Source organism: Camelus ferus, chromosome 16, assembly GCF_009834535.1.
Source record: "Camelus ferus isolate YT-003-E chromosome 16, BCGSAC_Cfer_1.0, whole genome shotgun sequence".
In the NCBI taxonomy this organism is placed as follows: Eukaryota; Metazoa; Chordata; class Mammalia; order Artiodactyla; family Camelidae; genus Camelus; species Camelus ferus.
In genome coordinates, this window is record NC_045711.1 from 42,732,700 (window position 1) to 42,758,522 (window position 25,823).

General features: G+C 49.8%; 1 protein-coding gene across 5 annotated transcripts; it reads left to right on the forward strand.

Moving 5' to 3' along the window:
- Positions 1-2,398: 2,398 nt before the first annotated feature.
- ADAP2 (ArfGAP with dual PH domains 2) lies at positions 2,399-25,389 on the forward strand. 5 transcript variants are annotated; one of them, XM_032457685.1, is made up of 11 exons: positions 2,399-2,592; positions 3,471-3,601; positions 5,240-5,331; positions 7,196-7,275; positions 8,198-8,310; positions 14,756-14,902; positions 17,875-17,958; positions 20,792-20,854; positions 22,185-22,262; positions 22,986-23,214; positions 24,258-25,389. In XM_032457685.1, the coding sequence occupies exons 1-11, from the start codon at positions 2,499-2,501 to the stop codon at positions 24,290-24,292; spliced, it is 1,146 nt and encodes a 381-aa protein (XP_032313576.1). In that variant the 5' UTR covers positions 2,399-2,498; the 3' UTR covers positions 24,293-25,389. The 5 variants fall into 5 exon arrangements, with proteins under 5 accessions (XP_032313576.1, XP_032313578.1, XP_032313577.1 ...); XM_032457687.1 differs by lacking the exon at positions 22,185-22,262 and having other exon boundaries at positions 2,411-2,592; XM_032457686.1 differs by lacking the exon at positions 20,792-20,854 and having other exon boundaries at positions 2,411-2,592.
- Positions 25,390-25,823: the final 434 nt, after the last annotated feature.

Genomic DNA, 25,823 nt, shown 5'->3' on the forward strand with positions numbered 1-25,823 from the left:
TTGACTTTGATCGTGTCCAATCCCCACCAGCCGGGCTACAGTCTTTATTTGAGGCGATGAAAAAGGCTTGGAAATGATAGTGGTGATGGTCGCACAATACTGTGAATGTAAAGAATGCCACTGAGTTGTGCACTTTAAAATGGTCAAAGTGGCCAATTTTATGCTATAGAGATTTGTCACATGCTTTTAAAAAGTAGGGAGAAAAATCCAGCAATGCGAGGAGGACTCAAGGGACAGCAGGCTTGCCCTGTGAGGTTTTCGGACATAAGGGCGGCGGCCGCTGCAATAGGAGACCTGGGTGTAGGCTCCTGTTCTCACCCTTGCTTGGCTCTGTGACCTTGGGTACCGCAACCCCTTATCTTCCATGAGGATAGCACGCTGCCCTCAGAGGGCTGTCATGGAACTCAAACGTGATCAAGTAGTGTGAAACTCTGTAAAATACTCAGTACCGATTGGCGTCATCCCTCCCTCCCAAACCCTCTCCCCAAAGAAAGAACAAAGGAAAGAAAGAAACCCATCACCAACAAAATATAATAGTACTTTTTCTTTTTTCCTCTGAGGATGGCTGAAATTCCATCTTAAGCCTTGAAATTCCTTTACATAGAACGGGAAAGGAGGAAACTAAACAAACATCTTGATCACTAGGTTCTCACCATGAAGGAGTTGCTATATTTTCCCTTGAGGTGGCTTTTTTTTGGGGGGGGGGGGCCTCCAGGGAGGGGTTGCTGAGGCTCAAGGTGCTGAGGAGAGCCATTCAGGGGGACAGAGGTGCTCCTATCCCACCATCCCAGTTCTGTCCTGGCATTGGCAGCGAAGAGATGATGTCCTTGGCCTGTCCCCTCTTCTTCCCCCACTTCTGCCTTAGGTTGCCTTTCCCATATTTCTCCTGGGAGATTTATTTCTGTCCCTTTTTTCATCTATAGCAGCGGAAATGAATCATCTTTCGGCCTGTTTGATAAACAGCCGCATGCCCTCTGACCCCTTCTGGACTCTCTCACTGGTTCCTCTGGAGCTGTTCCTGGGCTTGGCCTCACCCCCCACAGACAAGACCCTCCTGGCTGGATATTCTTGGTAATGCCCCCCCCACCCCACCCCACCCTGGGCCTGTGGGCTTGACCTCCTCCACTCTGGGGAAGATGGGAAATGACACAGCATTCCAAGGGATGATCCCATGAGTAGACCACAGGGGCAGGAGAAGCAAGGGAGCCATTGCGTTTTGATGGCTTGTGTTCCACGAACTGGCTCATCTCAATGACCCTATTAGGTGATCTCTCCACCCTCATTTTACAGATGAGGAGTCCAAAACTCAGAGAAGTGAAGGACCCAAGACCACATAGCTAGTAAAGGATGGAACCAAGACTCAAAGCCTGAATTCCTGGATTCATCCCATTATACCATGCTGCCCCATGTGTTTGCATGTGTGCATGCCTGTGTGTTGGGGATGCTGACAGTTCAGCTAGAAGATTAGCTGTAATGCATCAGGATGGAAATTTAGGATCCATGTTCATTAAGCCTTATGCATATGACAGATGGGTGTTTGCCTACAGAGGGGATGGCAAGTGTGCCCAATGTGTGCATTACCAGAAGCCTGTGGGTCACGGAGGATGGTGTTAAGGAAGGACAGGGATGGGGCCACCTAAGCCAGCCCCACACCTCACAGTGATGGAACTTCACAGATAAAAGTGCCCAGCGGTGTCCTGGCTGGTGAAACCACATTTCCTGCTCAACAGAGCCATGCAACTATTTATTGGACTTGTAAAAATGTGCAGGTGCTTTTTCTAGGAGCTGTGTGGGTTACAGAAGTGAAACTTCTGACATCAAACTATCTAGTGTGAACATGTGTGTGTTGAGGACAGGGAAGGTGTGACATACATACATAAATAACTGTGATTCAAGGTAGATAGAAAGTGCTCAGGGCCAAAGGGATCACTTGATCCTACAATGGTCGGCATTCTAGCAAGACCAGAAGCTGGATTACTCAAGGCTAGATATCAAGGAGGGCTTCCCGAGGAGGTGACATTTGAATGTTTCTAAGTCTCTAAATAGATGTAGGATCAGGAGGGCTGTAACAGAAGTTAGATACTGTTTAATTTTCCAAGGGACATACACCCTATTCCCTTCCGACAGAGGTGGAAACTGTGGCCCAGAAAGGTTGACTAGGCTGTCCACTGTCACGAAATTAGCCACTGGCGGACCAGGATTTGATCTTCGGCCAGGGTGAGTGACTCCAAGCCCGGCACGCGGGTCCCTCCCGGCCGGATGTCCGCCTGAGAGAGGAGTTCAGTCCGCGGAGTTGGAGGTGAACTGGCCTTGCCGAGGGCCCTACGGAAAGTCCAGGGGGCGGGGCTTACAGTCCTGGGGGCGGGGCTGCCGGCGCGGGCGGGCGGGAGACACTGGGGCTGCGTCCCACTCTACCTGTCCCGCGAGCGCGCTGGTCATGGGCGGCCGCAGGCCGGGGGGCTGTGGGGCTGAGCCCTGCTGAGCCCGCCGGGCCGGCCATGGGCGACCGTGAACGCAACAAGAAGCGGCTGCTGGAGCTGCTGCGGGCGGCGGGCACCGGCAACGCGTACTGCGCCGACTGCGGGGCGGCGGGTAAGGGCGCGGCGGCGCGTGCAGCCAGGGACCCAGGGCGGGATTCTGGCCCGCCGGCCCCCTCTCCTCCCTCCAGACCCGAGCCGATCCCGGACCCCCGCTGGAACCTCGCGTGACACATATGACACCACTTCGAACCGGGCCCCGGACCGCCCTCTCCCCGTCCAGTACCGCGCTTACCCGAACCCAAATCCTCTGACCTCCCCACTCAGGATCCCAACACGACATCCCGGACCCGAGTGCCCTGACCATTCTGCTCACCTCCCCCTCCAGACACCCTACCCACCCGGACCTCAGCCCTTGACGTCTTCACTCAGGACCTAGCCACTTCCCACACCCTCGGACACAAACATCCCGCACACCAGAGGTCCCAGACTCCAGGTCAGGGTTCCCTGACGGCCAGTGTCCCCTCCCCCAACCCGGACGCCCAGGGGCTCTCCCGCGTTCCTGCTCCACAGCGCTCCGATCCTACGGACACAGCGGGCCCTGACTCGGCCCCCCTCCCCCCTGCAGCTCCCCAGACAGGCGACAAGCGCCTAGGTGCGGGTCTCTCCCCCTTCGCCCTCTCCTCTCGGGTTACCCCAGGTCCTGTCACTTCCACATCGCGCGCGCCTCGGCCTCTCACCCCCATCCCCGGGACTCCTTCCAAGATCTTCATCCTGGTCGCCGCCACTCCAGGGCCAGTGGGCTTACCGGAGAGTTTCGTGCTGGTATCTTAGTTCACCCAAGGCTGGGAGAGCAAGAGAGAAGACTTGGGCTGAGCTGGACACCGCCCCAGGCTATCTGCCAAGCCCTGTCTCTCCCAGCGCCCCCAGCCCAACCTTGGTTTCCTCATCCAGCCCTCCGCCCAGCTCTGCTCCTGCCCTCTCTCCCCGCAGATCCCGACTGGGCCTCTTACAAGCTAGGCATCTTCATCTGTCTGAATTGCTCCGGAGTCCACCGCAACTTCCCTGAAATCAGCAGAGTGAAATCTGTGAGACTTGACTTCTGGGACGACAGTATTGTGGAGGTAGCAAGGGGCCTACCTGGGGAGCCTTGGAACAGCAGGACTGAAGTGGCGGCACGGTCAGGGCACTCCCATTCTACTGGGAAGGAAACTGAGGTCCAGAGAGGGGCAATAAGGAGCCAGTTAGAGATAACTTAGACAGAGGCCCTGAGTTCAAATCCTAGCTCCATCACTTGCTTACTTACAAGCTGTGAGGCCCTGAGCTTGCTATTTAAGGCTAGTTGTGGACCCTCAGTTTCCACATCTGTATTAGAGGGATAACACTACCCCTTCACAGGGCTGCTGTAAGGATTAAACACAGGATCAATGCAGGTACAAAGTAAGCAGTAGATTAACAGCTACTTTTCTCATTAGCTGAAGTCCTGGACTGGAACAGAAGTATCCTGATTCTTGGTTTTTTGTCCCCCCTCCAGTCCTCCTGGCCAGGGAACAAGCCACTTTGCTCTCCTGCCCTTCAGAGATGAAGGACACCTTTGGCCTGGACATTTTGGCCAGACCTTCAAAGAGCAGGCAGTCTTAAACTGTGCTGGCTAGATGAGTTCGTCCTCATGTTACTGAGTGCCTATCTGTGCCAGGCACCGTGTTAGACCACTGGACTGGATGCTTTACTTACTCATGCCATACAAGTTACTGAAGGCCTGCATGTGCTGGGTATTAGGGGAGAGCAGTGAGCAAGATACCGTCCACATGGAGCTTGCCTTCTAGTGCAGGACAAAGACAGGAAACCAGGAAAGTAGGACATAAACCTGAAGCTTGTTCCTTTGTGACTCATGGCTCCTGTTACACATTTTCTTCATCTTTACAGGGGAATCCCCTGTAGCTCAATTATTGCCCAAGTGTCTGTCAGTGACCAAATGGCACAGCTGGGATGTGAACCCTGCTCTGCTGAGATCCGAAACCCACTTGAATCCTGTGGCCCAACAGCCCGGTGGCCACTGGGGGAGGGGAGAATAGTGTTCACCGTGCCCATGGGATATGGATTAAAACCTAATTTTTTTTCCATATGTGCCCTCATCCCAGATGGGCTACTACTGTTCCTGAGTGGTGACTGTTGGCCAAGGCTACTCCTGGCACATCTGCCTCTGGGCCTCTCAGGTGCCAAAGGTCCCCAGTGATCCTCTGACTTACATACTCTATGGGGCAAATTTCTCCCATCCCCCAGCTCTATCTGACTCCTGCAGACTTGCAGGGATTGTGGCTGGTGGTCCTGGCCATCTGTGGAGCAGGTTGGAGAAAGAACATGAGCTTTGCCATTAGACTGGTCTGGGTTCAAGTTAGACTGGTCTGTGTTCACATCCCAGCTTTTCCACTTACTAGCTGTGTCACCTTGGCCAAGTGACCTAACCTCTCTGAGCTTCAGTGTTCCCACCTCTAAAATGGGGATGGTCAGATTACAGTGGTTGAGGGTATCAAATGAACAAATGTGTGAGAGCTGTTAAGTGCTCAGTCTGTATGCGGCATGGTTATTCCAGCACCTTGTTGCATGGATACCCAGCTCAGCAGGACACGTCAAACTCCAGTAGGAGTGTCTCCTGACTCAGCCTAGGAGCCAGTGAGAACAACGGCCTTCTGGGTAGACTGTGGTTTCATTTCACATTTTTTCAAGTTCTAACATTACCCCAAGTTGCTGTTGTCTTGCAGTTTATGACCCACAACGGGAACCTCCGTGTGAAGGCCAAGTACGAAGCCAGAGTCCCTGCTTTCTACTATATCCCCCAGGCCAACGACTGCCTGTGAGTGGGTGATTTCCTGGTCCTGCAGTTTCCCAGTACTTAAACAACCCAGGGGCTACTGATGCGGCATGTAGTGGCAGGGCAGACAAAGCTTTCAAATCAGAAGAACTTGTGTCGTTTCCTGACTCTACCGCTATGTAGCTGTGAGAGGTGGACAAGTTAGCTGACCTCTCTGATTCGTGGCATCCTCATCCCTGAAATGTAGAGGGTGATGCCTACATCATAGCATGGTGCTAGGGCTTAAATAAGATAACTTATGTAAAACATCTCACAAGACAGCCTCACACTGGTTTTAATCCCTCTCTCAGTGTCTGCTTCGGACTACTGGCTGGTCCCTGGCCCAGCTGAGGGATGTGCCTGGAGAGAGCTTGGCTCATCTGGCCTCACTGCTGCCGCTCAGCCCTTTGCTCCAAGGGGAAAGGGTTAGGCACTTGGTGAGCACCTGCTAAGCTCTAGGCTTGCTGCCAGCACCACAGACACCATGTTGTCATGATTCCAACAACAGCCCTGCACTTTAACCCCTTTTGGCTGAATGCTAATGGCTTCCAACTCTCTATTCTAAAAGCCCCTGAATTCCTCCCCTTCAGGATCTCGGTCCCCATTCCCTCTCCCATCTCTGATCCTGTGGCTTAGGGTTCCTCTGTGTGCTGGGGGCAAGGATTGTGCATGCAGTGGGGCTCTTGATTGTATGTGACAGAAACTCAGTTTCAACCAGCTTTGGCACAAGGGGATTTTTTTGGGTTCTGGGGATCAGACCACAGGAAGAGCAGATTTGGAGCCACCCTCAGGAAGAACACCAGGGCTCAAGCACTATCAGGTCTCTTGAAATCTCTCTGGTTCCCCTTCCTGCCTCCCCTTTCTGCCTCTTTTTCTCAGCCAGGCTTCCTTCGTGTAGCCGGATGCAAGGCCACGTCCATGATCCAGGCTCCAGCTTGACCCTGGCGAGGGCTTCCAGCCCATCGCTCTCAGTTTTGCTCCTTTTGGTCCCCACATCCCAGGGCAGAGCTCTGATTGGCCAGTTGGGCCAGGCACTCAGCTCTAGGTCAACCCTATGACTGAGGGATGAGGTCATATAAACCCTGGACATTTACCTGGAAAAGGCAAGAAGGAACTAAACAATTGAAATAAGTCCACTCTCAGCTGCATGGATTTTCTGCAGGGGTCACGGATGACAATACCTGGTTGGGCTGACATCAAACACCTACTATGTGCTCAGCATGATTCTGGCCCTTTGTGTTGAAACCCCAACAAGTTCAGAGGAGTTAAGGACCTTGCTCTGGGTCACACAGTGGATAAATGGTAGAGTAGGACCAGGTCCCCAGGTGGTCAGACTGCTCTGTCCAGTGCAGCATGGCCAGATCTCACAAGCAGGCCACAGGAAGAGGCTCATGGACCCTCCTGGCTTAAGCTCATGAACCTTCAGTGGGATGTGGCAGAGGAGATGGTCCAGGGGAGGTGTTGCCTGTCTCACTGACCTAGAGGGCTGAGGTTGAGGTTGGAATAGCACAATGGTTTGCATACAGCCCCCTGGGAGAAATATATCTCCCTGGGGAGACACTGGCAATGTCTGAAGACATTTTGGGGTATCACATCTGGGGAGGGGATGGTCCTGGCATCTAGAGGGGAGAGGCCAGAGATACTGCTAAACATCCTACAAAGCACAAGATGCTCCCCCCTCCCCCCCACCAACCACAAAGAATTACCCAGCCCTGAATGTTAATGGTCGCCAGGTGGGAAACCCTGGGTAGCCTGCATAGGCAGTCAGGGACCTGCTGGGATGCTCCCTTCAGCCACAGGCGCTCAGAAAGTTACTGTGGGAAGAGGATGCATGAAACACAACTGACTAAAGGGTCTCTCCTTTTAGGGTCTTAAAGGAGCAATGGATTCGAGCTAAGTATGAGAGACAGGAGTTTATGGCTGATGGGAAAACCATCTCACCCCCAGGTAAAGTTATTTTCATCATCTTTTGAGGTCTGTTCTGATGCGTGCTAGAACACAAAGTGCCTGAACTAGGTCAGCCGACAGAGACCTGCTGCCCTTGCTCTGGCCACAGAGGACAAGGTATGAGTTCCTCTGCCTCTGAAATAGCAATACATCGGCCAGTGGGGTTTTATGGTCTGGGTGGCTGAGAAGACATTGGTCTCGGGACCTTGCAGGGCCAGAGGTGTACAGAGTCTTAGTATAAATTGCAAGAGGATTTACCCACCAGGCAGACCAAGTAGAAACCGACACCCCTGCTTCTGGCTAATGTAGTCCCCGGTGTGGCACAAGGCTTGGGAGAGTACATGGACTGGATTTCGCCTCCTTTCCTGCCTTTGTGCAGGGTGCCACCTCATCGGTGGCCCTGGACCTGTGGTAGTGTCTGCCCAATTGCTCTGAGTCCGAGGTGACATTGACCCAGAGAGCAAAGTGTACAAAACCACTCTTTGAGGACCAGAGGCAGCCAGTGCTCAACTCTCCCGGCTACCAGGAGCACAGGCGAGTCACCCACCAGCAGGGGCCTAGACGTCACTCACTAACCCCACACTCTGGAGAGTTTCATTAGGCTGATGTCAGCGTGAAGTTAGGCCTCTTTCAGAATCACTCCAGTTTCTCAGTACTTAGCCTCCTCAAGGGTTTCCTATGTCTTCATAGGAGACAGCCATGGAAGAAGGCTGGGGGGATCCCGACGGAAATCATACAGCATTGCAGATTTGGCCCCCAGACGGGACCCCTCATGTCCTGCAGCTGAAATAGCTAAATTAGATTTGTGACATTTCAGCAACAGGTGGAAGGTTCATTCCACCCCTGAGACCTACAGTACGGGGTGCGTGAGTTGCTGGCTCGTCTGAAAGCTGTGTTCACTCTTTCTCATCCTTGGTGGAAGGTAACCGAGAAGGGTTCCTGTGGAAACGGGGAAGGGATAACGCACAGTTCCTGAGAAGGAGGTTTGTCCTCCTGGCGAGGGAAGGCCTGCTGAAGTACTACACTAAGGAGGAGGTAAGAGGCCCGAGCAGTGGGGGCCCTCCCTCCCCAGGCACTGGCTCTCACCCCGCTGACGTCTGCATTTTGGTCAGTGGTGCCTTGTCACGTGGATGGCATCAGCCACTGAGAGTTAGGTGCTGCATTCTGCGACTTTTCTTGTCTGGACAATCAACCCAGCCCACTAGAAAGCATGCCTCTCTGTTCACCTAGAATGGCTTAGGCTGGTCCATGTTTAGTCCTTTGATGACCACTTGATGTTGCTTCATTAATTCATGCACTCGAGAAATGCTTGTTAAGCCCCTACTGTAGACTAGCCTTTCTTCCAGGCCCTGGGGAAGCGGCAGTGGATCTAAATGAAGCTCCTGTTCCCATGGAGTTTTCATTCTAGTAGATGGAGACAGGTGGTGACCAAAACAGACCTCAACACATAATCTATCCAGTGGCAAGAGGTTCTACAAAGTAAAATAAAAGAGGGCGGAGGGTGTGGGGAGAGGAATTGGATGAAGGCAGCCAAAAGGTACAAGCTCTCAGTCATAAGATAAATACATACTAGAGACATCATGTACAACGTGATATATAGGATTAACACTGCTCTATGTTATATACGAAAGTTGTTAAAGAGTAAATCCTGAGTTCTCATCGCAAGGAAAAAATTTTTTTCTATTTCTTTAATCTTGGATCTATAGGAGATGATGGATGTATTAAACTTAGCGTGATAATCATTTCATGATGTATATAAGTCAAATCACCATGCTGTACACCTTAAATTTATAGTGATATATGTTAACTATAGCTCAATAAAACTGGAAGAAAAAGAAAACAATAAAAGAAAATTACAAAAAAAAAAAAGAAAGGAAGGAAAAAGGAGGTGAAGGGTTAGAGCATGGGAGTGTGGATGCGGGAGAGGTGCTACCACAAGTGGGTCAAGGGAGGCCTCTCCGAGGTCCCTGGATCAGAGAACTGAGTAAACGGAGTGAGTTATGTGGACCTGTGGGGGAGGGGTGGGAGGAGAGGGAGCAGCACATGCAGAAGCCCTGGTCATGGCCGTGGTCAGCACGCAGACCTGAGTGCTGATTAGAAACGATGACTCCTCTGAGAGGGTGCAGCCCTGGTCTCACGTAGACAAGCAGACGCCTGGACGACAGTTCTCACTTGCACCTCCAGCCAGGGACTTTTCGTTCAGTGCACAAACTGCCCAACCGTGACCACAGCCCTGGATTGAGCTGGGAATGTTTGCTGGGTCTATAGGGCACCAAAGGAGGCCAGAATGCCTGGTGCAGATTGAACAAAGAAAGGATTGAGGGAGATGGGCTCAATGAGTGGAGGACCTTGTAGGCCATAGTAAGATTTGGTTTTTTTTTTCCCTTGAAACAGCTTTATTGAGATATAAATTCGCATACCATTGGATTCACCTTTTTAAAGTGAGATGTAAATTCACATACCATGGAATTCACCCATTTAAAGTGTATAATTAATAGTTTTCGTATTTTCATGGACTTGTGCAACTATCACCACAATCAATTTTAGAATATTTCCATAACCCCAAAAAGAAATCCATGTGTTAGCTCCTCCCCTCCCCGCCCCAGTCCTAGGCAACCACTAATCTACTTTCTGTCTGTAGAATTTACCTCTTCTGAACCTTTCAAATAAATAGACCCATACTGTAAGTGATAGTTTGTAACATTTAGCACTATGTTTTTAAGGTTCATTTATGTTGTAGCATGTATCAGTACTTCATTTCTTTTTATTGCCGAGTAATATTCCACTGTATGGATACAATACATTTCATTTATTCATTCAGCAGTTGATGGACAGTTGGGTTATTTCCACTTTTGGCTGGTATGAATAATGCTGCTATGAACATTCATGTACAAGTTTTCATATGGATATATGTTTCTATCTTTCTTGGGTAATTCCCCCTGGGAGTGGAATTGCTGAGTCATACGGTAACTCTATGTCTAATAGTTTGAGGATTTTTTCCGAAGTAGCTGCGCCATTTTCCATTCCCACCAGCAAAGTGTGAGGGTTCGAATTTCTCTGCATTCTCTCCAACACTTTTTCTTCTTTTGTTTTAAGCCATTTTTTAATGGAAGTACAGTTAATGTATAATGTTGTACTAGTTTCAGGTGTACAGCAAAGTGATTGAGTTATACACACACATATGTATATATATACATATGCTATTTTTCAGATTCTTTTCCATTATAGGTTTTTATAAGATATTGAATACAGTTCCCTGTGCTAGACAATAGATCTTTGTTGTTTATCTATTTCATATATAGTAGTGTGTGTATGTTAACCCCAAACTCCTAATTTATGCCTCCCCTCCCCCACTTTCCCCTTTGGTAACTATAGGTCTGTGAATCTATTTCTGTTTTGTAAATAAGTTCATCTGTATACCTTTTTTAGATCCCATATATAAGTGATATCATCTGATATTTTTCTTTCTCTGTCTGACTAACTTTACTTAATATGATAATCTCTAAGTCCATCCATGTTGCTGTAAATGGTATTATTTCAATCTTTTTTATGGCTGAGTAAAGAATAGTCCATTGTATGTATATGTAGACCGCACCTTCTTTATCCAGTCATCTGTTGATGGACATTTAGTTTGCTTCCATGTCTTGGCTATTGTAACTAGTGCTGCTATGAACATTGGGGTGCATGTGTCTTTTTGAATTAGAGTTTTCTCCAGATATATGCCCAGGAGTGGGATTGCAGGATCATATGGTTACTCCATTTTTGGTTTTTTAAGGAACCTCCATATTGTTCTCCATAATGGCTGCACCAATTTACATTCCCACCAATGGTGTAGGAGGGTTCCTTTTTCTCTACACCCTCTCCAGCGTTTATCATTTGTAGACTTTTTAGTGATGGCCATTCTGACTGGTGTGAGGTGATATCTCATTATAGTTTGGATTTGCATTTCTCTAATAATTAGCAGTATTGAGCATGTTTTCATGTGCCTGTTGGCCATCTGTATGTCTTCTTTGAGGAAATATCTCTTTAGGTCTTCTGCCCATTTTTTAATTGGGCTGTTTGATTTTTTTTTTATATTAAGCTGTATGAGCTGTTTGTATGATTTAGAAATTTATCCCTTGTCAGTAGCATTGTTTGCAAGTATTTCTCCCATTTTGTAGGTCACCTTTTCATTTTGTCTATGGTTTCCTTTACAGTGTAAAAGCCTTTAAATTTAATGAGATCCTATTTGTTTATTTTTGTTTTTATTTCTATTTCCATTTATTGCTACCATTTTACATTCCTACCAGCAATGTATGAGGGTTTTAATTTCTCCACATCCTCACCAACACTTGTTATTATCTGTCTTTTTGTTTACAGCCATCTTGGTGGACATGAGATAATAACTCACTGTGATTTTGAATTGCATTTCTTTGGTGGCAATGATGTTGAGGGTATTCTCATGTGCTTACTGGCCATTTCTTGTATTTCTTCTTTGTAGAAATGTCTATTCACATCCTTTCCCCATATTTTAATTAGGTTATTTGTCTTTTTATTATTGAGTTGTAATGGTTCTTTATATATTCTATATACAAGTCCCTTATTGGATATATAATTTACCAAAAATTTAGGTGTTTGCATTTTATTCTGCTGTTGGGAAGCCACAAGAGGGTTTTGAGCAGAGAAGTGATATACGTTGACTAAAACTTTTTAAAGAGGGCACTCTGGTTGCTAGTGGGGTGAGAGTGGGCAAGGAGAAGGCAAGAGTGGAAACAGAGAAAATAGTTAGGAAGCTACTGTAGTCATCCAAGTGAGGAATAACAGATTAAATCAGGATAATGGTGAAGGAGATGGTTCGAAGCGGTCGGCTTCTGTGTACATTTTGGAAGTAGAGCCAATAGGATCTACTGTAGGATTGGACACGGAGTGTGAAAGTCAGAGGAATCAAGAATGATCCCTGAGGGGAGGGTACAGATCAGTGATAGAATGCATACTTAGCATGCACAAGGTCCTGGGTTCAATCCCCAGTACCTCCACTAAAATAATAAGAATAATAAAATGAAACTCCAATACTTTTTTGTTTTAAAGAATGATTCCCAGATTTTTGCCTTCCGCAGCTAGAAAGATAGATTTGTCATTTGCTGAGATGGCAAAGACTTAGCTCCCTAAGGGGATGATCAAGAGTCCTTTTTCATTTGAGATGCTTATTAGTCATCCAAGTAGGAACTGAGGAAGACGTTGGATATATGAGTCTGGAGGTTTGGGGAGAATTTGGAGCTGGAGTCATCAGTCTGTAAACTGGTTTAGCAACAGGCCTGGCTGGAATCACCTGGGTGGGGAGTGAGTGTGGATGAGAAAAGATGTGTGAGGACTGAGTATTTTTGTTATTCGTTGCTGGGTGACACACCACCCTAAAATTCAGTGTCCTAAAGCATCAGTTTATTATTTCTCACGATCCTGTGGGTCAGGAATTTGAGCAGGCTGTGGCTGTATCACTGAACTCCATGTGGAATCAACTGAGTCACTCTGTCTGCTACATTTTCCTGGTGGTTGGGCTGGACTAGAAGACCCAGGAAGCCCTCACTCACGTGTCTGGTGCTTTGGCTTCCTCCTTGTGGCTTCCCTCTCTCCATGGGACTGTTCCTCATTCAGGAGCCTAGCTCAAGCTTCGTACTAGCATGGCAGCCAGCTTCCCCCAAGCAAATGGGGATGCTGCCATGACTCTTAAAGGTTCGGCCAGGAACTGCTGTCTGTTGGTCAAAACAAGTCATGCAGCCATCACCAATTCAAGGGGAGGGGACATAGATTCCACCTCTTTATGCGTAGAGTGTCATGTGCATACCAGGAGGAAAGGAATTGGTGAGGGCCATGTCTGGAGATTATCAACCATTATGAGCCCTGGGATAGTCCAATATTTAGAGGACAGAAAGATGAGAAGTTTCCAGCAAAGAGAATGTGAAGGAACGGCCAAGAAATTAAGAGAAGGACAAGCTCTGAGCACTTTAGCTTTCACTTTATTCCATTTCCTAGATGCAGAAATTACTGTTTATTTCTCCTGTTGCTTTCCTGGATGGATCAGAGCAATGCCAGAGGGTCTCTCCAGTGTGGCTGCAATCTGGGGCCAGGTGAAAAATGATGAGGGATGAAGAGTACTAACCCTTCAAAGGAGAGTACGGATTTCTTCTCAGCCTTCAACTTAAAACACTGGAAAGTATTTCAAGTACAAAATGTTGGAAGAAATAGTGCTACTGCAGAGTTAGGAGCAGGCATGAAAGCCCAGTAGCTGTTGTGAGTTAGAATGTCAGTCTCCTCATCCTTCGTTGGAGAAAGTTGATCTGTTTGTTACAGCAGCTAAGCCTGGTCAGTCTAAAGCAGTCTAAAAATGCAATGAGTTGCTTTTGTTCTTTTTTAAATTCTTTCCCCAAGTGGAAAACTTTTAAATTATAAAGGTAACTTATTTTTATGTAAAAAATTTGGATAATACAAAAAAGTGAAATATAAAGAAAGTGAAACTCAGAAGATATCTCAACATAACAAAATATTAATACCCAGAACACATTAAAAAAAATTACAAATCAAGAAGAAAAAGACAACCTACTGGCAAAATAGGAAAGGAAATAGATTGGGAGTTTGCCTAAAAGGAAATCAAAATGCCTGATAAATAAAAGAAAAGATACCTGATCTCTCTGGCAGTCAAGGAAATGCAAATTAAAATCATAGTGAGATACACTAAGTACCCACCAGAATGGCTAAAATTAAAAAGGCTGACAACATCAAGTGTTGACAAGGATGTGGAGAAACTGGAACTCTCATATATTGCTGGTGGGACATGAAATGATACAACCTCCTTGAAGAACAATTTGGCAATTTCTAATAAAGTTAAATGTATACTTAGCCACATACCCCAGCCATTCCACTCTTAGATATTTACTGAAGAGGAACAAAAAAAAGTCTACACAAAAAAACTTATATAAATCTTGTTCATAGAAGCTTTATTTGTAATAGCCAAAACCTGGAAAGTACCCAAATGTTCATTGACAAGTGAATGAATAAATAAATTGTAGTGTATCCGTAGAATGGAATATTACTCAGCAATAAAAGGGACAAGCTAATAATAAATGCAATAATGTGGCTCAACCTAAAAAATATTATTCTAGGGGGTGTGTATAGCTCAGTGGCAGAGTGCATGTCTAGCACGCACAAGGTCCTCAGTTCAATCCGCAGTACCTCCATTAAAAAAATTTAAAAATAAAGTTTTAAAAAGCTAATTACCTCCCCCACACAAACAAACAAACAAACAAACAAAACCCAAAATGTATACAGTACTGTATGTCAATTATATCTCAATGAAACTGGAAGGAGAAAAAAATTTTAAAACAAACCCATGCAGTTCTGAATTGGGAATCTGTTTGCATTAAGGCATTAAAGGCTCACTGGCAAAGGGGCTGAGAGTCACCCTGCTGACCGTTAGCATCCTGAGTATCCGCTTCTTCTTCTTTAGGGGAAAGACCCCAAAGCTGTCATCAGCATCAAGGACTTGAATGCCACCTTCCAGACAGAGAAGATAGGGAACCCCCACGGGCTGCAGATCACCTACTGGAGAGAGGGCCACATCAGGAACCTGTTTGTGTATCACGAAAGTGGGAAGGTGAGATGACGGCGTTGTCATGCCGGCCCACAGCTGAGCATCCCCAGACTGGCAGGCTCAGCTCCCTGACTCCCTTTGCGCGCATCTTCCCGAGATTTGCTACTACTGTTGGCTTTAATCTATTGTCACTTTCTGGGCAGAAACAGAGGTATGAGGAAAGCAGAGCAAGATCAGGCAAGGGAACCTGGTGGGCACCATGCGTGTGTCTGGACGGTGCACAGCCACCAAGGGGCATCTAGTTACCAGGAGGGACTGTGCCCCCGGGCGGCAAATCCAGGTAGGGCCAGAGATTCCTAGCATGAGAGGAGGAATGCATAGAAGCTCCAGCAGCGGCAGCGGTGCATTCTTGCTTCTCAGCGTGTGGCCTGGCACCAATAGCGTTAACACCACCCCAGCCGGAAGCTTGTTAGAACTAGTCTCAGGCTCACTCCGGACCTACTGGATTAGAAAGTGCTTTTTAACAGGATCCCCAGGTGATTCTTATGCACACTGAAGTTTGAGAAGAACTCCTTAAAGGTCCAGGAAATCAGCGCCATCAGAGAAGAGCAGGTCCAAGGGAATAAGCCAGGCCAGGATGAGCAGGGTCAGGGGACTGGGCGAGGGCCAGAGAGGCCAGGTGGAGGTGGGGAGGGGTCAAGGTGGAAGCTGATATTTTGTGAGTTTCAATCAATTCTGTGCCGGGCACTCTTCTTGGTAATCACTAGACCTTATTTCTTCATCCTCAGAACAACTCCAGAAGTGGTTTATCCCTATGCTACTGAGGCACGGATGGACATGTTAAGTAATTTGCTCAGAGTCATGTAGTCGATGGTTCCTTAGCCCTGCACCCATTTTCCCACCCCATGTGCCTCTGCTGGAGAGAGAGCCCTTAGCAGCAGGAGCCAGGAACCAGATACCAGGACTGGATCTTCCCAAGGGGCCCTAGCACTGGGCTGGAACCATGGGTCGCCCTCCCCCGGCCCCAGCAGGATTCATACTCTTTCCCCAGTCTGGGCTGAGCTCCTGGTGGTGTGGTCTGAAGAGCCAGGGGTTTGCAGTCAGAAGTTGGGGCCCTGGTTATGCCACTCCCAGACGTGTTACAAGGGCAGGTCCCTTCCCTTCCTAAGTCTGCTTGTTTATGGATGATAACACCCACCTCCTAGCAGGGTTGTGAGGGTTGAGTGACCATGAACCACGAACAGGAGAGTATGTCATTACAGTGAAGTGCATTGTAAATGTTATTTGCTCACGATTGCGGCGGCTGCAGAAGACAGACTCTGGTGAGCGATTTCACATCTGTATCAGGGATGCATTCATGAATTCACTCTTTTGTGAAACCCTTATAAGGCCCCTCCCTACAACGTGCACAGTGCTGTGCTAGATTCCGGGGAGCGTGTCGTGAGTGGGGCGGTGCCCTGAGCAGGCCTCCAGGATCTCAGAGTCTCTGGAGGGAGACAGATGGGGAAATAGGCACCGATAATGCTGTGTGACGGGGTGGAGGTCCTGCTGGGGACACACAGGAGACATGTAAGTGGCCTAGTCTGGGGTGGGGGGAGGGGTGGTCCAAAAGGCTTTCCAGAGAAAGGAGCTTCTATTTGAGAACTGGGTGAATCAGCTTAAAGGGGACACAAATGAGAAGGACACAGGAGTATTTATTTCAAGGGCCAGAAGTATGGCTGGGCCTCCTGAGAGATTAGAATCAGGAACTACGGTGTGTGTGTGTGTATGTGAGAGAGAGAAAGAGAGAAGTGATGTTGCATTTCTTTGAAACCAATTTCAAATTAATTTCTCAATCACTAGATTACATCTAAGTGCAGCAAGCCTATCAGCTTCTCAATTTCAAATTCCCAGGAGAAAGAATCTGATGAGCCCCATCCAGCCTCTGCATTGGTCCAGCCATGGTCCAGTTACTGTGGCCAAGAGCGAGTGGGATCATAGCAGCAAATGTGGCTATAACTGTGGTGGGTGGTGGGTGGGTGAGAATGGGTGGGGCAGTTCTCATAGAATCAGGGCTTGGGCGGAGCAAAACTCTATTACAACATCTAAACTCACCCTCAGGAGTAGCAGAATGTTCTAGGTAAAAGGTGTGTCAGAGGTAGAGGGCAGAGAGGTGGGTGAGACACAATGTTCCAGGAGGAAGGAGCAGCATGTATGGGGGTGGGGAGGAGGAATTGCAAATAGTTTTGGATGGAAGGAGCTCAGAGGGCAAAGGAAGTCACACTAAAGAACTTAAGACTTTTCCTGAGGGCAGCAGAGAGAACTCTAAGCTAGACTCAGTTAGATTTGCAATTTGGAAATCACTCTGGCTGCTGTGGGGAGGACCAAAAGGAGGGCAGCAGAGCAGAAGCCAAGCCGGCGAGATACACAGTCCACCCGGTGAGAGACGGTGGTGGACATGCGCTGAGCGGGGGATGCTTTCTTGTGGAGTGATACAGGAGGTCCAAGTCAGCCTTAGCCTAAGTTGCACTCCAGGTGATGAACCTCCCCATTGGAGGAATCTCCCCAGGGCCACCTGTCCCCACCTGAAAGCTGGTCTTTGACATCTGAGGACCCTTGTCCCCCACAGTGTGTCCCACGGACTGGCATCCCATCACCAAAAGCTTGTTAGGATTGCAGAATCTCAGGCCCAACCCCAAACCCACTGAATCCAAATCTGCCTTTTAATGAGAACCTCAGGTGATTCATACACACATCAGAAAATGCCAAGCACTGTCCCTGGCCATTGTATAACTCCTGTGTGGTTCACCTTGGTCCTTTCAGTGGCTCTGGGGATCTCCCTGCCAGTGGCTTCCCACGTGCTCAGGTGAGCCCCCTGGACTCTGGCACTGTTGTCCCAGGTGCCTGTGGTCATCCCACAGGCCCCCGAGTGGAACTGGGAGTTTGTGCGTGTGCCCAAACCTGGAGATCAGCTGGCTTCCTGCCACCAGCCTCAGCCACCACCCCCAGCTCTGTCTCACTGGCTGTCCGTTTGTCCCTTGCATTTTTCTCTGCAGGAGATAGTGGACTGGTTCAATGCTCTCCGTGCAGCCCGTCTGCAATACCTAAAAATGGCCTTTCCTGATTCGCCAGAGTCTGAGGTGAGCTAAATGTGGACCCCAGCTTCCGCGTCTCCTCTCAGCCACCTCCTCCTCTCCTTGTCTTCTGACCCCGAAGACACTCTGAAGCCAGACTAGGTTTATTTGCAGCAAAGACCTTGAGACTGGGGGTTTCGGGACCTCAGAGGGAAACCAAAAGCTTTCTCCTTGGGAGGCTGGGGGTTAGGCCTCAACACGGCAAGGCAGCCTCCAAAAAGCAGGCCAGGCTCTCTTCTTGCAGATGCGTGACCACCACCCACGGTGTCAAGGTGTTCAGGATTTGGGCATCTCTTTCTGACCCCTTTTCCCACTAAAATGTATGAATGGTCCCTAACGTACTGCTTACAAAGTGCTTTTGAGCCCATTTTATATTCTCATCCCTTTTATCAAGTAACTCTTTACGGCCAGCAGTTAGGTTAGGGTGATTATTCCCATTTCACTGATGAGAAACTGGGTCCCAGGAAGGTCAACTGAATAACCCACTTTGCCCTTCCATATTCTGGTCTCGGGAAGGCAGTGGCATCTTCCCCAGAACAATTCTAACAGGAGCAGTCTTCCTTTCATGGACAGAGTAATGGTGAACCTGAGAACTTCACTTTTGATTGTTCTCAGACATCTGAGGCATCCATCTCCATCTCTCGGGCTTGGCTGAGGAAGCTGTGGAGTGTGGGCCAGTGGATGCTGCCCCGAGCCAGGAGGCCTGGGTGCTCATGGATGCTCAGTTGCTCACTTGCTGTGTGACCCCTGCAGCTCCCGTCATCTGAGAATCTGTGTCCACATCTGTAAGATAGCAGTTGGTCTGGGTCATCTTCAGGGTCCCTTCCAGCCCTGAGCTGCCGGGCTCTGGTCCCTGTTTTCGGACTGCTCTAAGAGGATTTGGTAAGGGATAGGGCTGCAGAAACCATGTTAATCCTGGGACTTTCTTATCCCAAACCCTTAGGCCCTCCTTGAAAACTCCTTAATTCCCAGGATTGCAGGGAGTGAAGCGTCTGGAGCAGGGGTCCACGCCAGGCCCAGTGATGCCCCAGAGATGGCAGTTCTCTGGGAGCAATTCCAGGCAGGCCTGGGTCAGGGCCCTCCCAGTCTGCAGAGTCAGCACGCGGAACTGGTGCAGGCATGCCCCCGCAGGCACGGCGCGGGGCTGCTGGCTGCTGACTGGAGAGGACGGAGGACGAAGTGCAGACGCTTGGCCTTATTTGTCTGGACTAACTCTGCAACTTTGCTGTCCCCGGCAGAGGAACTTGGTCTTTGGCCAACATCCTCAACATCCTCTTGCCTCCCTCATCCACCATTGTTACCCCTTATCCACCCCCAGTTCTCTCCCCACCTGCCGCTCTCCCCATATCTCCTCCTCCATGTCTGTGTATGGTGTGAGGTTCAGGGCAACCACCCAGGCCTGGCTCGAGCTCAGGGATCCAGATGCCAGAAACGCAGGGAGCCCAGTGGGGTTGTGGTCCTCTAATAAGAAGTGCATGGGGGCAGAGGGTTTAGCTCAGTGGTAGAGCACATGCTTAGCGTGCATGAGGTTCTAGATTCAATTCCCAGTACCTCCATTTAAAAAAAAAAAAGGGCATGCCCCAAAGTCAGAGAGGCACATCACCTCTCTGAGCCCTAGTTTACTCATCTGTCACAGTGGGGACAACACGTGTCCTCCAGCCCTGATGCATCCAAGGTACAGTACGTAGCAGCCCATCCACCTGCTTTTGCTGCTTCTTCCAATTGTTTCCCGAGGCCTGGACGTGCCCTGCCCTGGCTCTGAGCGGTTAGGGACCCTGTCTTCAAATGAAGAAATTAAAGCCTACAGAATGCATTTTAGGGACAGAGGAGTGGTGTCCTTTGTATTTTTGTCTCTGGCTGACAACTTTCTCACTTTCAGACTTCCCATTCCTCTTCCTAGACCCCACTTCCCCTTTGCCCCTGCCCTGGGCCCAGGAGCTCCGGAGATCCAATCTGCTCTCCAAAGCCTGGATTGTCATCCGAAGCTCTAGACTGGCCAGTGTGACCCCCCACTGGAGCACAGGAGACCAGCATCAATCCCTGGAAGCTTCTCTGAGAGTAGGCTGGCAAGTTGGAAGGAATCCTGCAGATCCCGTGATCCAGTATTCTTATTCCATAGAGGGGAACAGTCCCAGAGAGGCATAAGGTCTTACTGAGGTAACACAGCTGGTTGAGGTCAGACCTGGAGCTAGAACTCAGTTCTCCTGACTCCTAGTCCAAAGCTTTCTCTGCTGGTGGCCCTGGGTCAGAGTCCCCACCAGTGACCATGTCTTGGCCAGGGGCCCAATCAGAGGGCCCTGGCATGTTTATACTTTAGCATCATAGAGTAGTGGCAGGGGTACCACTAGTGTCTGTCTGCTGTCTGTCAGTCCTAGGTGTGAATCCCAGCTCTTCATCATACCCACCATTTCTCTGAGACCTAGTTTCCTCATAGATGCAATGAGAGTGATAATATCCACCTCTCAGGGTGGTTGGGAATTTTGCACCCAGAATGTGACACACAAGAGACCCTCAGAATATGCCCCCTGACACCAGGAGGGTCTCCTCTGAGCCTTGCCTGTGCCCTCCTCCTGGGGTTGCCGGAGGCATCCCTAAACTAAGTCTGTAAACCAAGCCTGACCTGTGCTGGTAAGCTCGGCAGACATCTGGGGTGCTGCCGTCTGGTTCTGTTGAAATAATAAAATTGCATTCATACCACATTCCAAATATAACCCTATGAACCGTGTGCACACATCCTCCATCCCAAACTTCCCCTTTTTGGGGAGCCAAGTTTGGTGCAGAACCTCGGGCTCCTGGGGTGTGAGGCAGGGGGTCAGTGTGTGTGTCTCTCTCCCCCCAGCTCGTGCCCCTCATCACCACGAACTACCTCAAACAAGGCTTCATGGAAAAGACTGGTCCAAAGGTACATCCTCCTGCTTCCGCGAAGATCAGGGGTGGGGAGGTGGATTTCATGGCCCCTATCCCAGCAGGCAGTCAAGTGGAATTTGGGAAGTGGGAAAATGGGGAACCAGGGGGAGGGAGGAGGGAGGAAGAGGAAGTAAGTGGATGTTTGTGAGTTCCTGGGGTGAAGGACCAAGTGGGGCCCAGCTGGCTGGAGTGTGGTCCAGCATCACTGCAGGTGCTTCTCCCTGTAACTGGGCATCTTTCCTCTTTCTCAGCATCGCCACCAGCTTCTATCCTCTTAACCATCTAACTGGCACTACTCCTGGGAAAGCACAGCTGGAAAGGGACTCCTCAGGGGAATGCTTTTGACATTCTAGAACCTTTGTGTGCTCTGTGCTGGGGTTGGTCCAAGTGAGACAGGGGCTCGTGATTGGCCTGAGAAAAGACACCTGTGCTTAGGAGGCTCACGTGGGCACGCCCATCCCTCAGACCCAGCCTCTGCCCTCCTTCGCTAATGGGCCTCCTTCCCTGCCCAGCGGCTGGCTGCGCATGCCTCCTAATCTGTGAAGGAAGGGAAGCCTGGCCTCCCTGTGCCTCCCGTGGCGGGTCCAGAAGACTGGGGCTCCTGCTGCCCCAGGACATCTCAGACCCAGCCTGGATGCTGGGTGGGGCAAGGCTCAAAGTCAGAAGTCTGGCTGGAGACGGGTGGGGGGGGACATGGGGGAGTGTGGTGAGGGAAGGAAGCAGGGAGGAGAGGGGAGAGGAGAAAAGGACAGAAAGGGAAAAGCAAAGGGGCTCTCTAAAAAAAAAAAAACCGCCCCAAACGGCAGCATTCTGATGCTTTTTTTAAAAAGTGTAATATGCTGACAGGATGGTTGTTAAGACAATGAAAGGTGTTAGGCAATCAGTGTAAAGAAAGCCTCAGGCAGCTTGAAAGCTAGTAAAAGGGTTGCACCTTTTCCTCCTTCACCACCTGTTGGCACCGCCCTCCCCGTGGTTCTTGCTGGGGCTTTCCTTCTCCTGGCCCAGGTTTGCATTCGGCCAAGGCCAGCGCTCAGCCGCCCTGAGCAGTAACCTCTTGTAACTTCCCGGCTTCCTTATTCTGAGACTTCTTGTCCCCAGCTGGAGAAAGAGGAAAAGGCTTTTTCCCACCCATGCAGACAGCACCCCAAGGCAGCATGGCCCAGCTAGCGGGTGGGGGTGAGGAGGTGGGCAGAGCCTTCAGACCTCAAGGCCTGGGAAGGAGGGTTGGGGTGTCAGACCACAGCCTTGGTCTGGCCCAGGCTGGCCCTCTGACCTCTGGGCTCCCCAGCCTGGCTGGCCCTGGTCCAAGCTTCCCTCTTTTGCAGCAGAGAGAACCTTTCAAGAAAAGATGGTTTGCTCTGGATCCCCAGGAGCGGAGGCTGCTCTATTACAAGAACCCGCTGGTAAGAGCCACGGCCCGCCCCTCTGCTCCGCACTCCAAGCCGAGGTGGAGGCAGTGCCAGCTGGGGACAACGGGGAAGTGACAGGGCTGGAGAGACACAGCGGGGGCCACACCTCTCTTCACTTGTCTCTAAGTCACTCCTGTGCACGAAGCTCTTCTCTCCCCTCCCCTTCAGCAAGTCCTTTATGTGGGTCCCAAATGCTGCCCGCGTGCCTAGTGCCTAAATAGGTGTTTCCCATCCTCCGGTCTCCAGGGCTGGCGTCTAACCAGGAGGCGGTGAAGTGTGGCAGTTAGGGGCGAGGGCTCTGGAATGCGCTGCCTGTGCTCCGGTTTCAGCCCTGCTGCATTTCATGCTGTGCTCTGGGCAGAGCAGTTAGCTCTGTGCCTCAGTCTCCTCTGGAAAACAGGCTTCCTAACACTGCCTTCCTCAGAGGTTGCCATGAGGGTCAGTGTATGAATTACTACACTTGAATTCCTGGTGCAGAGTTAGCGCTCCATTAATATGAGGTACCGTTTTAATGGATGCAGTGTGTGATTTCTTTGATGGTGTGAGCTTTTAAATTCTGGGTCCCACTTAGCTGAAATCCCCAGAAGAGCCCCCCAGCCCACCCCACCCCCCGCAACACACACACCTCTCTTACTAAAACAGCTGAGGGCTGCCAGGCCTGCAGGTGGCCCTCCACCCCAGGTGTGGCCTCTGACGACCTGTGTCCTCTATTTCCAGGATGCCTTTGAGCAGGGCCAGGTGTTTCTTGGGCGCAATGAGCAGGGCTACCAGGTGTATGAGGACCTGCCCAAGGGCATCCGGGGGAATCGCTGGAAAGCCGGCCTCACCATCGTCACGCCCCAGCGGAGGTTCGTCTTCACCTGCCCCAGCGAGAAGGAGCAGCGCGAATGGCTGGAGAGTTTCCGGGATGTCCTCTCCCGCCCCTTGACGCCCCTCCACCTCCTCAGTAAGACGCAGGGCCTGGGGTTTGTTCTTTGGGGTGAGGGCAGCGGGCAGAAAGGGTTCATTTGGGTTCAGCTTCATTTGGGCTCAGCTGTGAGCCCTGAAACCTGGGTCCTGGCTCCTGACTGCCCTCTTCCCGTTTTCATCTCTTCCTGCCAAAGTCCAGACAGTGCACGTTATTGCCACAAAGCCCTCTCTGAACACGCTGAGTTCCTCTACTGGGAGCCTCTCCCTATTAGCGTCTGCAGGAGCTTCGCCCTGGAAGAACTGCTGGTTAGGTTCCCTGCTCAGTCTGGGAGCCGAGCAGCCTCTCTGCCTCTCCCTGAGTCTCCACTCTCTGCCCCGGAGTCCCTTTTCTCGTGAGAAAACCCTGGCCGGTTATTAAGGTCACACCCGCTGGGTGGCTCCTGGGATTTTCGATTCCTCCCCTCTCATAGAGGGAAGGCTATTTTTAGGGCCCTTCTTTTCTCTGGGTCCTCGCCTCTGTCTGCCTCTCTCCTGCTCCTCCCCTTCATCCCAGATATGTCACAAGCAGGCTTCTCTGTCTGCCGACAGCCCCATGAAAGGAGGGGGGACATTCTGAGCTAGGGCAGGAAACTTCTGGCCTGGGGCCTGGCTTCTGGGACACCAAAGAGCAGTTCTGTGTTTGGAAAAGTACAGACTGAGCAGGTGACCCACACGGCCTCTTGGGGGAAGCCCTTGTGTCCTTTGAGTCTGACCCGTATAAACATGAGCTTGCTCCCTTTTCCTAAATCCCAGAGCCCAAGAGCCTCAGTAAAGGGCTTGGATGTTGTCAGTGAAGCCCATCAGCTTGTGGTTTCCTTTTCCTGTGGGCCTGTGGGTCTGAGTCTCTGTTTCCCTCTGTTCCTGTGTCTGACTCTCTGCTTTTCTGTCCTTCTCTGGTGTGTCTGTTCAAGCCATCTATCACCTTTTCGGTCTGATTTTTATTCTGGTTCCTTCTGTCACTGTCCCCCTGCTGTCCCATCCCTCCAGTGGGACTGTGTTGGCACAGCCATGCCCCCAGCCCCCTTCTTACTCTCCTTGCAGCTGCTTCAACAGAGAGTGGCTGCAGCAGCAGGTGACCCGTCGGCCACCCAGCGCAGCTGGTGGGAAGGAGTTCTCACGTAGGCCTTGGGGACCAGCGGGCGTGCCCCACCATCCGTAGCCATCACTGGCAGTGAACTCTGCCAAGACCGAAGCTTTGGCCTTTACCTGCCGGCTCCCTGGGCCTCCCCACTGCCCAGACCTTGGGGTCTGGGGATCTGGTAAATGTCCTCAAGGCCCAGGACATCTGAAATGAACATGCTGCAATGGAAAAGCACCCACAGCATCATGCAAGTGTCACACTTGCTGAAAAACAACAAGCAAAAGTTTAATCTGAATCTAACTATAAGGAAACAGTCGGATAAACCCACATTAGAGACAGTCTGCAAAACAACTGGCTGGATGCTTCAAAAACATCAATATCATGAAAGATCAAGTAGTCTGGAAATGACCCTAGATTAGAGGAAGCGAAACAGACATGCCAAATGCGATTCATGATTCTTGATGGGATCCTGGATTTAAATTTTAAAAACTTTTACAAAGGACATAATTGAGATAACTGGGACATTTGAATATGGATGTACATATATGCTAATGGTATTGTGAGATTGCAGTGATCACGCTGCATCTGGGTAGGGGAACACTCTTGTTCTTACAAGATATGTGTTGAAGTGTTCAGGGATGAAATGTCGTCGTGTCTACAACTGACTCAAATGATTCAGCAAAAATTAAGTGTACGTATACCTGCATATGTGTAGGGTATATACATACATACTCTGTGTGTGTGTGTGTGTGTGTGTTTATATATACATGGAAGACAGGAAGTATCGTGGACACACACAGGGAGAGAAAGAGAAAGGAGGCCACTGTGCAAAATGTAGCAACTAGTGACTCGAAATGAGCTACAGATGGATGTTTATTGTCCAATTTGTGCAAATTTTCTGTAGGTTGGAAAGTTTACAAATTAAATGTTGAGGGGAAAATTTAAAAAAAAATCCACTTTTCACTCTTCAAAAGCAATGGGTTTTCTATAGGAATGAAAAATGTTTCTGGGAGGGGAAAAAGTATTCCTGGGAGAGTTCCACCTTTGTACACGTTTTAGAAAAAATAAAAGCCTAGATAATACAAAAAACAATGTCTGCATTGATCACCCGCCCACTCTGGAAGGAAGGAATCAATCTGAGGAGACAATTTTGGCTGGACCCCAGGGCAGAGAGCTCTCCCGCCTGAGTGCCAGGTCTGGCCCTGCCACCAGTGAGACTGCTGGAAAATTCACTCCCCCACCTCTGTGCCTCAGTTTTTCTCTTTCAAGTGAGGAAGCTGTATTAACTACTGAAATTCGATGGAAGCAATGAGTATTTTTGAGCAACTCCCAGGTGCCAGACTCTGTGCCGAGCCCTGAGAACAGGCAGGGAGCAGATGACGTGGTCCCTGCTGTCACAGATTACAGATGCTGGAAGGCAGCCCACACACGGGGCAGGACAATGAGGTGAGTGTTCAGAAAGGGGAAGTTCAGGCTGCTGTGGGACGTGTGGCAGTAAGTTTCCCCCTAATTGAGGGGGGAGAGAG

Excerpts from the sequence above, each read along its gene's own strand:
- ADAP2 (XM_032457685.1), top strand. The coding sequence starts at position 2,499 with ATGGGCGACCGTGAACGCAACAAGAAGCGGCTGCTGGAGCTGCTGCGG. Across the intron at positions 5,332-7,195 it reads CCCCAGGCCAACGACTGCCT|GGTCTTAAAGGAGCAATGGA; the intron begins GTGAGTGGGTGA and ends CTCTCCTTTTAG. Across the intron at positions 22,263-22,985 it reads TCTATTACAAGAACCCGCTG|GATGCCTTTGAGCAGGGCCA; the intron begins GTAAGAGCCACG and ends CTCTATTTCCAG.